General features: G+C 43.7%; 1 protein-coding gene across 3 annotated transcripts in view; it reads right to left on the reverse strand.

Annotated features, from left to right (window-relative positions):
* Window positions 1-17,008, reverse strand: part of dop1b (DOP1 leucine zipper like protein B) — a 176,303-nt gene that overhangs the window by 107,460 nt on the left and 51,835 nt on the right. For all 3 annotated transcript variants that reach the window (XM_072513343.1, XM_072513341.1, XM_072513342.1), the window contains exons 3-4: window positions 6,110-6,291; window positions 651-821 (exon numbers count right to left, since the gene is read on the reverse strand). In XM_072513343.1, coding sequence (XP_072369444.1) covers window positions 651-821; window positions 6,110-6,291 — 353 coding nt within the window. The remainder of the gene's footprint in view (window positions 1-650; window positions 822-6,109; window positions 6,292-17,008) is intronic.

Raw genomic sequence — 17,008 nt, forward strand, 5'->3', positions numbered from 1 at the left:
CTACACCACAAACTCTGATGATTGACTCATGATCAATGCTTTAAAAGTCAATGCTTGGAAAACATTTCAGTAAATGTTGTGGCCCATTAACACCGGAATTCTTGGAATTCTCAGTTAGCAAATTCTCTTAGCAAGACCCCCCTTTGTAATTTCGATTTTAGGCAAGCCTGGGTCTGTTATGATGCAAGGAAGACCCTCTACTCTGCCCATCATGCACCTTCTTGCAGGTCCTCAGAACTTTCCCTCGTGGCAATATCTTTCCACTCCCCACACCAGCTATCCTCCATTCGAGACTGCTACGCTGGGGTGTATTGCACCTATGTTTATTGAGAATTAGGCCAAGATTTCTTATACTAAATTTGCAATAAACTCAAAGCTAACCAACAGAGGAGATATTTCTCAACTGTCTGGACTGCATCCAAATTTAGATGACTTCATTTAAATGTTAGTCCAATCAGGATTTGTGTATCTAGGCCTTAACTGCTTTATAATTGGATGAAATGTACTTCCTTCAAAATCCACCCAACACCATCCAATCCTTTGTGGAATGGAACCCATGAAGTTGAAACATTTCAAATTAAACTTTTTCCAAATAGCAAGAAATAGATGGAATCAGCTTCCAACACCACCACCAGTTCCACCAGCCTCACCTCTCATAAACCTCTGATCCCTCCTCCAGCCCTGGTAACAGTCCCGTGATAAAAGCCTGCAGGCTGGGATTTAAGGATCGGTGTAGTGGGAGGTAGTATTTCTCGTACAGTCCAAGGAGCACTGGTTTCACAGACATAGCTGCATTGCCCAACAAGGGAAACAGACCTGAGCTACAGGAGAGAGACAAAAAAATTATCTTGTTAACAGTGATGTACAGTACAGCCAAGTTTAACAAGTAAACCCAGAGAAGAGTAAATGCCAGGGTAATGTTATGAAATATATTAAACCAAGTCCCACTAAAGGTTAACAATAACAGTCGGTGATGTTACCCATGTGACCTGGGAATTGAGGAGAGCAAGTGTGACCAGAAGCAAGTGTAGGGTGTTCTCACCACTGTAAATACTTTACAATAACGTTAAGAGTGCTTTGCGGTCAACGGTTTTGGAGAATTTATTGAAGCTACTCCAACCCAACAACATAGTCATAGAGGGTCCAAATCCACAGAATTCCTACAGTGCAGGAGGCGGCTATTCGAGCCATTGAGTCTGCATTGACCCTCTGAAAGAGCACCCTATCTAGGCCCACTCAATCACCCTATCCCTGCACCTCTTTAGACTGTGGGAGGAAATTCCGCGGAGCACCCGGAGGAAACCCACGCAGACATGGGGAGAACCTGTAAATTCCACACAGTCACCCAGGCTGGAATGGAACACAGGTCCCTGGCGCTGTGAGGCAGCAGTGCTAACCTCTGTGCTGCCCATTTAGATAAAATGCTCCACTGCCAATATTTTTTCTTAATATGTCAGGAAAGCATTGCGTTTCAATCCTGATGTCAATCTTACCATCAAATTACAATAGAAAATTTATATTTCTGCAGTCCACACACTTCATTATCATTATACATCAATAACCAATAGCACTAAACCAACAATTTGCTCAAGAGCTGATGAATCAGAAGAAATAGAAAATAAGCAAATTACTGTGGAAGCTGGAATCTGAAACAAGAACAGAGGTCGCTGGAAAAACTCAGTAGGTCTGTCAGCATCTATCAGGAGAGATTAGAGTTAGACTTTTTGTTGGAATTAGGGGAGAATCTTTGAGCAAAAGAAACTGCAACAAAAAGTATCAACTCAGGAGTACAAATGACAGGTGGCCTGATGTAATGGAGGGGGGATGGTTTGCTTTGAGGCAATAGATGTATGGGATATTATTTTTTTTTTTTAAAAAGAGGAATGGGGGCTAAGAAGGAGGAGAAAAGACCAAATTTAAAGTTGTCAAACTCAACATGGAGTCCCGAGGGCTGCAACATGCCGAACCAGATGATGAGATGCTGCTCCTCCAATCTGAGATACACACTCCATGCCACATGCTGCCACATTGTACACATTTGACCTCTCTTTACAGCAGCACCAATTCACCCCCTCAAAGCTGTCATCGTCCCCACTTCCATTTCATTCTCCGTCTCATCCGAGACCGTAATAAGTTTTTTCTGTTCTTTTCAGGCGTTAAGGAATGCAAGCTTCAATGAATTGCTGATACCCAAGCTCCATTGTGACCCTCCACACCTTGCCGTACCTCTGACCATGCCCTCCAACCTGCCTCTCTGATGCAGAATGTTCTGTACTCAGCAAAGGACTCGGATTCATTCCATTACGTCCTCACCTCAATGCATCGTGGTTTTGGCATAACACTGAACTCTTCTTCGCTCAGGTCCAACCCTGACCTTGTAATCAAACCTGCCGACAAGCATTGTGCTCTTGACTGGCATACTGGCCTTGACCTTGCTGACACTGAACATCAACTCTTCAACACTTCCTCTTGCCTCCCCCTGGACCGTGACCCCACCACCAAACATCTTGCGATTGTTTCCAGGACAGTCACTGATCTCATCACCTCTGGAGATATTCCCTTTATAGCTTCCAGCCTTATAGTCCCCCAACTCGAACGGCCCACTTCTGCCTGCTTTCGAAAATCCACAAACAGGATTGTGCAGGTAGACCTAGCATATCAGCCTGTGCCAGCCCTACTGAACGCATTTCTTCCCATCTTGACTCCATCCTCTCTCCCCTTTTCCAGTCCCTTCCCACCTACACTTGTGATTCCACCGATGTCCTTCATCATATCAACAATTTCCAGCTTCCTAGCCCTAACCGCTTCCTACTCACTATGGATGCCTAATTCCTCCAGCCCTCACCAGACGGGTCTGAGGGCTCTCCGCTTCTTCCTGGAACAGAGCCCTGAAACCCCTATCCACCACCGCCACTCCACCTGGCTGAACCTGTTCTGTCACCAAATAATTTCTCCTTCAACTTGTCTCACTTCCTGCAAATAAAAAGTGTGGCTTTGGGTATATGCGCCCCAGTTAACCCTGTCTTTTTGGGGGTATGTGGAACATTCCTTGTTCCCGTCCCCCTCGGGTCTCCTTCCACAACGTTTCCGGTAGATAAATGACTATATCGGTGCCGCTTTGTGCTCTTGTCTTTACCTGGTAAAATTTAATCAATCTTTCCGCCCCTCTCTCACCTCCACATGGTCTATCTGGGACATGCTCTTCCTTGACCTGCCTGGTGATAGGCTGACCACAAATATTATATACCCACAGATTCCCACAGTTACCCTGACTACAGCTTTTTACACCCCGCTCACTGCAAGGACTTCATCCCATTCTCCCAGTTTCTCCATCTCAGTTTCTCCATCTGAGTCACATCTGTTCTGATGATGCTACCTTCGAAAATGGTCCTTCTCACATGCCTGCCTTGTACCTTAACCGAGCTTTCCCTCCCACTGTGTTTAACACTCAACTAGATTCAACCCATTTCCCGCACCTCTGCCCTCACCCCTTCCTTCCAGAACCATGATAGGGCCTCCCCTAGTCCTTAATTTTCACCCCACCAGCCTCTGCACTCAAAGGATCATCCTTTATCATTTCCACCAATTCTAGCATAATGCCACCACTGAACACATCGGCCCCTCTCTCTGCCACCTCTTCCTCTTCTCCCCCCCTCCCCCCACCCCCCAGTCAGCATTTTTCAGGGATCACTCCCTCCGTGACACCCGGTCCTTTCCTCCATCACCCCGAACTCCCCATCCCCTTCTCATACAATCACTGAAGGTGCAACACCTGCCTTTTTACCTCACCGTTCAAGGCGTCAAATATTCCTTTCAGGTTAAGTAGCATTTCACTTGCACCTCCTTCAACTAAGTTTACTGTATTCACTGCTCCCAGTGCGGTCTCCTCTACATTGGGGAGACTAACTGCAGACTTGGCGGGCACTTTGTGGAACACCTTCACTCAGTCCACAAGCATGACCCCTATCTTCCTGTTGCCTGCCATTTTAACTCAGCATTTTGCTCTCATGCCCACATGCGTGTCCTTGGCCTGCTGCAATGTTCCAGTGAAGCCCAACGCAAACTGGAGGACAGCATCTCATCTTGTGGTTGGGCACGTTGCAGCTCTCAGGATTACTTTCGAGTTCAACAACTTTAGATTTTGACCTTGCTCCTCCATCTTAAACCCCATCTCTTTTTTTTAAATATCCCATACATGTATTGCCTCTATTCAAAACAACCCCCCCCCCCCCTTCACACCAGGCCATCCGGCGTTTGTTCTTTGAGTTGCTACTTGTTGCAGTTTCTTTTGCTCGAACATTCTGCCTCCCTTCAGTTCGAACGAAGGGCCCACAAATTCAAACGTTAAAACTCTTGTCTCTCCCTCTCTCCTGTTAGATGCTGGCAGGCCTGCTGAGTTCTTCCAGCATCCTCTATTCTTGTTGGAGAAAATAAAACCTGTGGCTTTTTGCACAAGTCTGTATTGAATAATTTTAATATTTTGGTTTAATCATGTTCAATTATCAAGGAATCAAAGTATATTAATCAATGAACACAAGATGGTATTAAACTCTGCAAGGCGCCCTCTTTAGGTACATTCCTACTTGAGAAGTGGTGTGTGCCGTATTGCCTTCAGCCAAAGTATGGCTACATCTCATTGTTTTTCCACAGGACAAATACAGGGGAGAATCATGGTTACATATTAGGGCTTGATTAGAGGATACATGTGAAGTCCCTCATAGTTTAATTGTGAAAGCAAATACTGCAAATATGAGGCTTTAGGAGGAGCCATGGTTTGATATTTATGCTGTATTCCTCTCAAAAGTCTGTTAGGTTAAGTGAAATAGCTTTAGGTCTCAAACTACAGTTCTATGTCACAAATCATGTTCGCTTTGTCAAGTGCCTGACAGAGAAATAGTCACTTTGCTTCCAAGTATACAACAGATTTGGTGTATTACTGTGGATTTTATTATCAGTTTCTGTACGAAGTGTTGTAGTTATGCAGCAAAAACAGAAAATGCTGGGCAATCTCAGCAGTTGACAGTATCTGTGGAGAGAGAACGGAGCTAACGTTGAGAATCTGAATGATGCCAGACCTGTTGAGATTGTCCAGCATTTTCTGTTTCAGATTCCAGCATCCGCAGTAATTTGCTTTTATTGTAGTTATGCAGCTTTTGTGACTTTTATTTCTTAAGAGCCTGCAATGCATCAATAGAGCATGGTATTTCGTAATGTGTCAACTGCTTCCCCAACTTTAGCACACCAATCTTTATGTATTGATTTTATATGAACTGTAGTAATTTTGTAACTGTCTTATGAATGTATGCTTGTGTGCATCTCTTGTACTTATAATTATTTGCTTTTAAATAACTTGCTTCAGACATCAGCAAGTCGCTAATAAGTTAAATATAGGTATTATGGAAAGTTCAAATGCCCAAGATGAGTCCCAAAGGAAATCAATTAGGAAGCGACATACATCCTCTTATTACAAATAAGCTGACACACAAATTACCTTGTGATGCCTGTTATCTTAGTGGAAAAGCTATAAACCTAATAAACTGACAGGAAAAAGCTACAAACAGAAGGATGTTCCCACAGTGACTGACATCTTAGGGAACCAGTTAGGAGTTATTGAGAAGTGAAATCAGCAAGATGATCTCCACCCTAATGAGACCATTCAGACATTGATCATGCACCATATCACCACTCAGAGACTGATCATGTGCTGTTTGACCCAATCAGACCTAGAGGATACCACTGACCATGCATGGAGGTAGTTGCCAGCAAGTGTTAATAAGCAACATTTCTTTCAGTAGCTAGGTGCACAATGCAACAAGATGGACAGACTTCAATCAACCGCACAAGGGACAGTGCCACAGTCAATCAGAGGTCAAGAGCTGGTGCCCGAAAGTGAAAAGACTAATCCACACCTTTGTGAAGTATTGCAATGCTGTGCTTATGATTTCATAAACTCTGTGAAACCTTGTGACTATATACTTGTACCAAGAGTGATCAGTAGCTGGTCAGGAACTAGATAACTATCCCAACTCACTGACAACTGGAACAGACTTCAGTGTTACAACTGAGAGTAGAGTGAACCCCTGATCTCATAGTTCTTTATCTACTGCACCTGTAAAAGAACAAGTCCTTGGCCAGCCATTTGGTCCCAATAATCTTAAATATGATTTCATAGGTTTCCAGTGCTTTCAGATGGACACCAATGGGAAGTGCCGGGTGTAAGCATTGCGCAAGTCTTTTGCCAATGATTAGACGTTTTGGTAGAAGGGAGTACTTCAAATTGCTCTGGAGTGCCTGCAGATAAAGAAGATCAAAAAGACAACACTTGAAGGAGAGCAAATGACTAAAGCACAAATGCAAACTAGAAGTCAACAGTTCAAATTTCCCCAAATAACGAGACTCTAATGGCTAAAAGTTACAATTGAGCAGAGGACAACAGGAAGTAGACTCGGTTACCGATTAATTAATGTCTCCTTCATCACACCATCACTCTAAATACGAAGTGGAACATAAATTATAAAAGGTGAAATGATAAAATTAAAAGCACAATTAATTAAAAGGGAATCTGGCACAACACAGATGAGTTGGTCAAAAGGTCAGATAAGAGTTGTAATTAACAGATTTTTTTGGAAATAGACAATATTAATGTTTTCTGGTGTCAGTGTTACATCCATTGAGCTTAGAAAACATTGTAAACGACTAAGAGGGCTGTAAGCATAATCGTATTCCGTTTTGGCAAGTGAAATCATTTCCATTTTGCCTCCAGATGTTTTGGAAACTGTCTGAAATAAATAAAGACACGCCATTTCGTATTTGCGATCAGATGAAGATTTGTTTACCCTCATGACAGAAAATGAATTATAGCTAGGCACAGCCAGCTACATAACCCCAGTCCTGCCAGCACCAACAAAAAAAAAAATAATGCTGGTAACTAGGTAATAATTTCCAGAAGTAAAAAGAGACATGTAAATTATTGACTATTTTAAAAGTTAATGGTGACCCAGTTTTGAACCTTTTAAACACACCAGTGTCTGTTTTGGCATTCCCGTCCCAGTGATGCAAACAGAACCGGGGTCAAGAAAGAGACTCCAGATTTAGCCAGCAACCATGTCAGCTGTCATTGGGGAGCGGCTGTGAGTGGGAGCGACCACTTTCGAACAAATGCATTGTATTCAACGTAAAACAGAAATCACCCAGAGAAGAAATCAATGTCAATTACTTCAGTTCTATATTTATATTAAAATATTAACTTCACTTAGTCCAGTCCTTTCCAAAAATACATTTAACCACTGAAGCATCCACAACCCTGTTGATTCCTCAAAAATAATTCCACGAAAATTCAGGAAGCATAACTTATTGCCTGAAATGGTCTCTTTACTATTACTGAACCACTTATGTCGGAGCAGTTTTGTGCTTTATTTGGGTTCTAACTGTGGAATCCACCCCACTTATATTGTGAAAGTGGGGAAAGGCAATAATCGATGTTTTGCTTTTATCGCAATGCAGAGACAAGCCTGTTCCGCCATTTAAGGAGATTGTGGCTGATTTCTCCAGGGCAATTCATGATGGGCAACAAAGTGCTGACCTTGCCAGTGATGCCCACAGAGGGAGAGTGCCGCATGGTAAAGTTACACGACTACGGCAAATCATTTAATCAGACAGTACAGAATTGCATTTCCAAGCGTCAAACTTACCAACCATTCCTGGATACAAAAGATCAAGACCTGTAATGTTACCTCTGCTCCGCTGAGCAGATGTTGGCTGACCCGATTACTTCCAATATTGTCTGCTTTTATTCCTGCATAAACATCAGACTAACTTCCAAATAACAAATGCAAAACTTATCAAACTCGAACAAAAGGTTAGGTCCACCAGGAAGTGAATATGAAGAAAATAGGGGCAGAAGCTGTCATGCACGTGCACAATCTCTTGGCAGGTGGATGAAAATACAGCATACAAAACCCTTTCTAGAAGAAAAATCAAACCAACAACAGTCCAGGAAACAGTCAACGTACACTTCAAGAGAAGATCTCCTTAAGTCACTAGATGGCCAGCTGCTTGGAGTATCCCCTCCCCTTCGACACTGGTGAGCTTAATTTCACTTCAAGTATTATTTTAAAGCATTGTAAGGGTCCTTCCTGTTTATTTCCCCTTTCCTTTATTTTTGCTGTTACATTTTTGATTCATGGACATGTGTCATTAAGGCAGCCTGTATCTTAAATTCAAGCAGAAGGAAGGAGCGGCCTGTGCCTTTAATTCAAACAGAAGCAAGCAGTGGCATGTGCCTTTAATTCAAACAGCAGATTTCAACAGCAGGAGAGGTCAATGTGCTAGTCTCTGCTGGTTCATACAGAATCGGTAAACCAACCAGAACTAATGAGAGATTGGCTGGGACTCGGCTTGATTGATTTGGCTGGTGGCCAATGAATTGGCCCAAAAGGCTGTGTTCTGCCCGGTAATAGGTGGTGATTGGATATTATTCCACTGGAAGACTTTTCAGATTCCCACTGTCCAGTTTGGTTTCAGTTTTGATTCTGGCAACCTGATGGAGATCCAACTCTCTCCAAATACGATTCAACTAATTCTCTCCAGAAGGCCACTGTGAGGGCTGATTCTCTCTGCAGCAAGTCAGGGTGCGGCTTCTTGAGACTGCGGAGCTTGATTGCGAACCTTGAGCTGAAGGCCCAGTTTGATGAGAAATAAAGTGTCTCTCCAGAAAGCCTGCTGCCTGTGAGAACTGCATTTTTCTAAACTACCGGGAGCACCTGTTCCCTGTGTTGTATTTTTCTTTGTTCTTGATTACCAGATGCAAACCAGAGACTTTAATCAGCAAGCGTACTGTGAAGAATTGTGCTAAAGAGCACCATCTGAAGCAAAGACTCTTTTTGACTTTCATCCTTATTCCCCTCTGTTTTTGTTTGTCTTGTCTGTATGTGTGTGTGTGTGTGTGTGTGTGTGGATAGAAGCTGGTTCAGTTAAAGGGGATAGTAGGTACTAGCTTGTTGTTATCCAATTGTATTTACTGCATATTTCAATATAGTTCTCATTCAAAATAAACAGTAATTTGTCTTTAAACTTACAAACCTGGCGACTGTATTTATTGGGCAACCAAGGGCCAAAGACTGGGAACTTTTGTAATAATTATTGGCTAATTCACTTATTCTGCAACTCCGGGATGAGTGGGGCTGGAATTGACCACACTTTCCCAGAGAACCGGAAATGCACGTATATCACCAGACGCTCTGTTCCATCTAGCACTCCCATCCTAACTGCAACAAGCTTAACTGTTGCCCGCTAAGAAATGTATCCACTTCTCATGCTCAACAGACCCAAACAGGAAATACCTGATGAACAACACCAGTCACAAGGCATTTCAACAGATGGGAAGATAATTGCATAATATACCTCCATAGAGTTTAGCTTTGACCTTCGAGGTGAGCAGCTTCTACAGCATACACAATTGTGTAGGTGTGATATAAATTTCCCCCACTTTATTCAGTCACTGAAGGATTCTGGTCACTAAAGACATAACCAAGTTTACAATCTAGTGGATGGTGTAAACCAGGGGCTGGTTTAGCACACTGGGCTAATTAGCTGGCTTTTAAAGCAGACCAAGGCAGGCCAGCAGCACGGTTCAATTCCCATACCAGCCTCCCCGAACAGGTGCCGGAATGTGGCGACTAGGGGCTTTTCACAGTAACTTCATTGAAGCCTACTTGTGACAATAAGTGATTTTCATTTTTCCTATGTTTTGGTAATATACTGAATTGTTATTCTCTCTGTAACCTGTGGAACAGGAATCGATCTCATGCAATGAACACCGGTTCAGTGAACTCCTTAAAACAAGACCTGGACTTGTTTCTGGCTGGGATGAACACAACCGCTTCCAAATGATAGGTATTGCAGGGAATCCACGGCCAGTGCGATCTCCTGGACTGACTTTAGTTGCCCAGATGGATCAGAGTGGATTTTCCCAGATAATCTCCCTGGGATGTTAAAACCTGGTTTTTCAACCTCGCCCTGGAGATCATGTGCTTTGCAACACATACAACAAATGTGAAACCTTATATCTGAATGTATGTCCAATAAATAAGAGGAGCTCATGGGCTTCTTCGTCACTAAGAGTAAGGCTACCAATCAGCTGCTCTGCCCCTTCCCATCTTTAACCTAGTCTAGCAGGCCAAACCTCCTCCAAGGTTCCCCCTTGCACTAGTCCTGAGCTCACATCGCTGTCTAGTTTCTATCTGCCTATAGACTCTCCAAGCTGATCTTATTCAAACCACACCTCCTTCATTCTATTTAAATCCCAATGGAACTGCTGACCATTCAAATTTCTTTCCTGCTGATGTTAGTGGAGTGTGTTTCTGGCACTCTCCTCTCAGTTGCTGCTCCCCCTCTTCTCTAAATCTGCTTCATCTCAAAAAAAATCAATGGATTCCCCCACCCTTGCAAACTGCCCATCCGCCCAACTGCCCAAACTGCCCCCCCTTCCTCTCCAAAGTCCTTCAACGCTCGTCACCTCCCAGATGCTTACCCGCTTTTTGTCAAACTGCATGTCTGAATCCATCTGATCACTTTCTGCAAACTATTCTACCTTGTTCATCTTGACACAGTTAACCCACCATACTGCTCCAATGTGAGGCAGAAGACTGCACATCAATGTGCAACACTCCCTCAGTACTGTACCCGAGTACCAGCACTAAACTTATCTGGCGTGGAACTTGAACCTACAGCCTTCTGACTCAAACAAGCGTGTTATTAACTGAGCCACCGCTGATCTGAGGGACTAAATGGTCTAATCCTACTCTCGTGTTCACATTTGGTTTCAGGCCATGAAATCAGTTTTTCAAGTTTCCACTGAAATGAAGGCTTTAAAAATATATATATATTATTGTCAATACTAGCCTATGGACACATCTCATTCTGCACAGAACTTTAGTATTGTTGGGGAAAAAAGGCATGTCGTTGAAGCTTTTTATCTTGCACTTAGCAGGGCAGATTTGCAAGAATACCAAATTGTAAAGGGAACAACAATTTATACTACATAAGAAGAGAGTCTTCAGGACTCTGGTCAACAGAGGCTTGCCATGGGGAATAGTCCAGGAATCAGTTGGCTGCCAAGTTTTTGTTTAAATTCAAACAAGGCGGGTTGACTCTTGGTCAATGTATTGCCATGGGGAATGAACCGGGGAATGGCTGTTCCCCAACATGAGTTAGTTGAAAGGCACAATGCATGGACATGGTCTTTCTGTTTGGAAAGGATAGGGCCTTTGCATTAATATATATATAGCTACTTGCACATGTAAATGAGCCACACTGTGAGCTTGGCTGATGATCTTCAATGAGTTGTTAGTGTAATAGAGTTCACGGTGTTCAGTTTTGGTTTCCTTACCTGAGAAAGGACATGCTGGCACTGGTGGGTGTGCAGAGGAGATTCACTAGGTTAATCCTAGAGCTGAAGGGGTTGGATTACGAGGAGAGGTTGAGTAGACTAGGACTGTACTCGTTGGACTTTAGAAGGATGCGGGGGGATCTTATAGAAACATATAAAATTATGAAGGGAATAGATAGGATAGATGGGGGCAGGTTGTTTCCACTACGGGTGAAAGCAGAACTAGGGAGCATAGCCTCAAAATAAGGGGAAGTAGATTTAGGACTGAGCTTAAGAGGAACTTCTTCACCAAAATGGTTGTGAATCTCCGGAATTCCTTGCCCAGTGAAGCAGTTGAGGCTCCTTCATTAAATGTTTTTAAGATAAAGATAGATAGTTTTTTGAAGAATAAAGGGATTAAGGGTTATGGTGTTTGGGCCGGAAAGTAGAGCTGAGTCCACAAAAGATCAGCCATGATCTCGTTGAATGGCAGAGCAAGCTCGAGGGGCCAGATGGCCTACTCCTGCTCCCAGTTCTTATGTTTTTATTTGCCAACCAATTAGCATCCTCTCCTCATGCAGCATAAATCGTTGCTTCCTTTGAAATTTGATATTCTTGTCCTGATAAGTACAAGGTAAATGCTTCAACAGTATTTGCATTACATTTTTACTATTGTCCTCATTGAAGGATGAACCAGTTGAAAATAAAAACTTGCTGAGAGCTTGTATTTTCCACCAACACATGTTTTGGTTGATTTAAGTTTTATTCATTTCACAAAAAAATTGTTTAGGACTTCACACTCCTATGTATGTTTAATTGATGAGCTTTCCTGAATTGTAGCACAAGATGTTTGCATATTTATTTTCTTTATTTTTTTAAATCGGATGTGGGTGTCACTGGCAAGGCCAGAATTTGTTGCCCATTGCTAATTATCTTTGAACTTGCTAGGCCATTTCAAAGGGCAGTTAAGAATCAACTGCATTGTTGTAGATCTGGCCAGACCAGCAAGCATGGCAGGTTTCCTTCACTAAAGGGCATTAGAGCCCTCAAGAACCAGGTTGGATTTTCCAACAAATGTTGATAGTCGTGATGCAACTGAGACTAGGGGCGCGATTCAGCGGCTCGTCGCGCCTGACTTGGTGTCGGGAAATGGCTGCTGAATCTCACAAAAAGCCTTCATTGGGAATCATGATCCACAAAACGTCTCGTGAGATTCAATGGAATCTCGGGAAGGAGACGTGGCGATCTGGATCTCGCAGTTACTGGCCGTGATCCAAATCAACATATTCAAATGAGCCTTACAGCTTATTTAAATATGCATTCGCTGGATTCACCCAGCACCTGGGACTCCCTGGCTGTGCCTGAGACACCTCGCCAGGGCTTCGTTCAGTGGTCCACACAAAGATCTCCCAGTCCATTGGAGACACTCAGGTAGTCAGAGACAGGGCAGAGTGGTAGCCTGGCACTTCCCCAGCACCTAGGCACCTCCAGGGTTCTGCCAGAATCTGCTGAATCACGGCCTAGATTTCAGTTCCAGAATTTATTATTTGGGATTTAAGTTCCACCAGATGTTCTGGTGGAATTTGAAATCATGTCCACAAGAGCATTTAGTAGTCCAGTGGTATTCCTACTAGACCACTGAAATGATGGTTCTGATCACTGAGCAAGCAGATGTGGTGTTAATTCCTTGGCAGGAGCGTTGGGTCAAACTGAAAGAATGGACCAGAGATTCATTACCCACTAGGAATAGAGACCGAGATGCTCAGACCTTTCTCTGTAGGTTGTTTCACAGAGTGGCCAATTCATTCATGTTGGCAGCCTGAAGTACAGACCATAGGCAGGGTGGAAGCAGGAAGTAGGAAGCAAACCAATTGAGGGCAAGCTCTCGAGGAATCCCCTAGCCACCAGTTGCAGCTGGATATTAGCAGCGGACATAGGCACTGGCCAACAGCCCACACTGATCTGGATCTCCTCACAGATCAAGGTGCCATCTTGTCTGGCTACCCTGATCTTTCTGTCCCCCCCCCCCCCACCTTAGAGGCCCCTGGGAACCCTCTCTATTGGCAAAAAACAGAACAGGTACAGCACAGAAAGCTGCCATTCAGCCCATCATTCCACACTGAAGTGATAAATAAACACCCATCTGTAGATATAAAGCCACTCCCTCGCTCAAGCCACATTCAACTTCACTGATCCACTCCCCCCTCACCACCCCCACAGATTTAGCTGTAATCCATTAAGTACTTAACACATTAGCCTGAAATTTCAGTGAGCTGCCAACCTATTTAAATCCATTTGTTCCCAATTGCAAAATTTAACTCTACACACCTGCCTTGCTTTCCAATGAAGCAAATCTAATGATCCAGAGACAGTGTTTTGGTTGAGTGCTGCAGTCATCTCAATACAGACTGTAATTTAAAAATGGAATGCTGGTTGAAGTGGATTCAATGTAGTGGAATGCTCAGTATGATTTCCACAGGAATGCAAAAAAACTATCACTGTTACTTTGTGTCTAGCCGCACGTGCAGTGTGCACATCAACAGTCACCACAGAATACCTTCATTGATTTAATTCCCAACACTAGGCACTGCTAAGCCTGACTGCAGGTTTATGAAATAGATGTTCCTCAGGGTTGGCATCAGGCCGAGTGGAACTTGTGAATTTGCTAGGGGAGCCCAAGTTAGTCAGAGTCCGCTTACAGATCTATTAATAAAGTAATGATCTCGACCATATCAACATGGGGGCCTCAAACCAAAACCTTGCACCAGGACCAGTACAAGGCAAAAACCATTCCCTTTGTTTCCCCGCTTTTAGACTATTGCTATTGAATTAATGACCCTTTGAACGACTCCCAGGTAGGTTGTAAATGAATCTTTGTAATGTTGCTACTTTGCATAATGGAACCAACCTTACTCAGATTACAGTACAGAGACATTTATTTTTCTTTTGAAGTTACTGCTCTGGAAAGAACACATGTGGACACTTATCATTGCATTTACTGCTTTCCCTCACTAATCTAAACACAAAAAAGTTCACACACCCCAAATATACACTCTGCATATTTGTATTGTATGATGCATTGCAAAAGTTCACTGAAACAAAGAACAAAGAAATGTACAGCACAGGAACAGGCCCTTCGGCCCTCCAAGCCCGTGCCAACCATGCTGCCCGAATAAACGACAATCTTCTACACTTCCTGGGTCCGTATCCCTCTATTCCCATCCTATTCATGTATTTGTCAAGATGCCCCTTAAATGTCACTATCGTCCCTGCTTCCACCACCTCCCCAGGCAGCGAGTTCCAGGCACCCACTACCCTCTGCATAAAAAACCTGCCTCGTACATCTACTCTAAACCTTGCCCCTCTCACCTTAAACCTATGCCCCCTAGTAATTGACCCCTCTACCCCGGGGAAAAGCCTCTGACTATCCACTCTGTCTATGCCCCTCATAATTTTGTAGATCTCTATCAGGTCGCCCATCAACCTCCTTCGTTCCAGTGAGAACAAACCGAGTTTATTCAACCTCTCCTCATAGCTAATGCCCTCCATATCAGGCAACATTCTGGTAAATCTCTTCTGCACCCTCTCTAAAGCCTCCACATCCTTCTGGTAGTGTGGCGACCAGAATTGAACACTATACTCCAAGTGTGGCCTAACTAAGGTTCTATACAGCTGCAACATGACTTGCCAATTCTTATACTCAATGCCCCGGCCAATGAAGGCAAGCATGCCGTATGCCTTCTTGACTACCTTCTCCACCTGTGTTGCCCCTTTCAGTGACCTGTGGACCTGTTCTCCTAGATCTCTTTGACTTTCAATACTCTTGAGGGTTCTACCATTCACTGTATATTCCCTACCTGCATTAGACCTTCCAAAATGCATTACCTCACATTTGTCCGGATTAAACTCCATCTGCCATCTCTCCGCCCAAGTCTCCAAACAATCTAAATCCTGCTGTATCCTCTGACAATCCTCATCGCTATCCGCAATTCCACCAACCTTTGTGTCATCTGCAAACTTACTAATCAGACCAGTTACATTTTCCTCCAAATAATTTATATATACTACAAAGAGCAAAGGTCCCAGCACTAATCCCTGTGGAACACCACTGGTCACAGCCCTCCAATTAGAAAAGCATCCTTCCATTGCTACTCTCTGCCTTCTATGACCTAGCCAGTTCTGTATCCACCTTGCCAGCTCACCACTGATCCCGTGTGACTTCATCTTTTGTACTAGTCTACCATGAGGGACCTTGTCAAAGGCCTTACTGAAGTCCATATAGACAACATCTACTGCCCTACCTGCATCAATCATCTTAGTGACCTCCTCGAAAAACTCTATCAAGTTAGTGAGACACGACCTCCCCTTCACAAAACCATGCTGCCTCTCACTAATACGTCCATTTGCTTCCAAATGGGAGTAGATCCTGTCTCGAAGAATTCTCTCCAGTAATTTCCCTACCACTGAAGTAAGGCTCACCGGCCTGTAGTTCCCTGGATTATCCTTGCTACCCTTCTTAAACAGAGGAACAACATTGGCTATTCTCCAGTCCTCCAGGACATCACCTGAAGACAGTGAGGATCCAAAGATTTCTGTCAAGGCCTCAGCAATTTCCTCTCCAGCCTCCTTCAGTATTCTGGGGTAGATCCCATCAGGCCCTGGGGACTTATCTACCTTAATATTTTTTAAGACACCCAACACCTCGTCTTTTTGGATCTCAATGTGACCCAGGCTATCTACACACCCTTCTCCAGACTCAACATCTATCAATTTCTTCTCTTTGGTGAATACTGATGCAAAGTAATCATTTAGTACCTCGCCCATTTCCTCTGGCTCCACACATAGGTTCCCTTGCCTATCCTTCAGTGGGCCAATCCTTTCCCTGGCTACCCGCTTGCTTTTTATGTACGTGTAAAAAGCCTTGGGATTTTCCTTAACCCCAATGACTTTTCGTGACCCCTTCTAGCCCTCCTGACTCCGTGCTTAAGTTCCTTCCTACTTTCCTTATATTCCACACAGGCTTCGTCTGTTCCCAGCCTTTTAGCCCTGACAAATGTCTCCTTTTTCTTTTTGACGAGGCCTACAATACCTCTCGTTATCAAAGGTTCCCGAAAATTGCCGTATTTATCCTTCTTCCTCACAGGAACATGCCGGTCCTGAATTCCTTTCAACTGACACTTGAAAGCCTCCCACATGTCAGATGTTGATTTGCCCTCAAACATCCGCCCCCAATCTATGTTCTTCAGTTCCCGCCTAATATTGTTATAATTAGCCTTCCCCCAATTTAGCACATTCATTCTAGGACCACTCTTATCCTTGTCCACCAGCAAACCTTGTGATGTGTGCTGTCTCTTAGACAACTTTACAAGGAACCTTTGGGAATTTCCTCCTCCACCGTCGAATATGTTGGGGCTCCCACTCGCTGCTCCCTCACACAGCATCATGCCGGGAATGGGAAATTCAGCAACATAAAATATCCATTGTTTCCATTACATTATGCCAACAAAGCCCGATTGATAACATCCAAAAGGTAGAGCCTGCCTTAATATGACTCTGAAGTATCAGCCGCAATTGTACGTCAAGAATCTCGGGTGTGGGGCATGAATTGACAACCTTCTTACTCAGAGGAGCGCACTACCA

This window comes from Scyliorhinus torazame, chromosome 8 (genome assembly GCF_047496885.1).
Source record: "Scyliorhinus torazame isolate Kashiwa2021f chromosome 8, sScyTor2.1, whole genome shotgun sequence".
Lineage (NCBI taxonomy): Eukaryota > Metazoa > Chordata > Chondrichthyes > Carcharhiniformes > Scyliorhinidae > Scyliorhinus > Scyliorhinus torazame.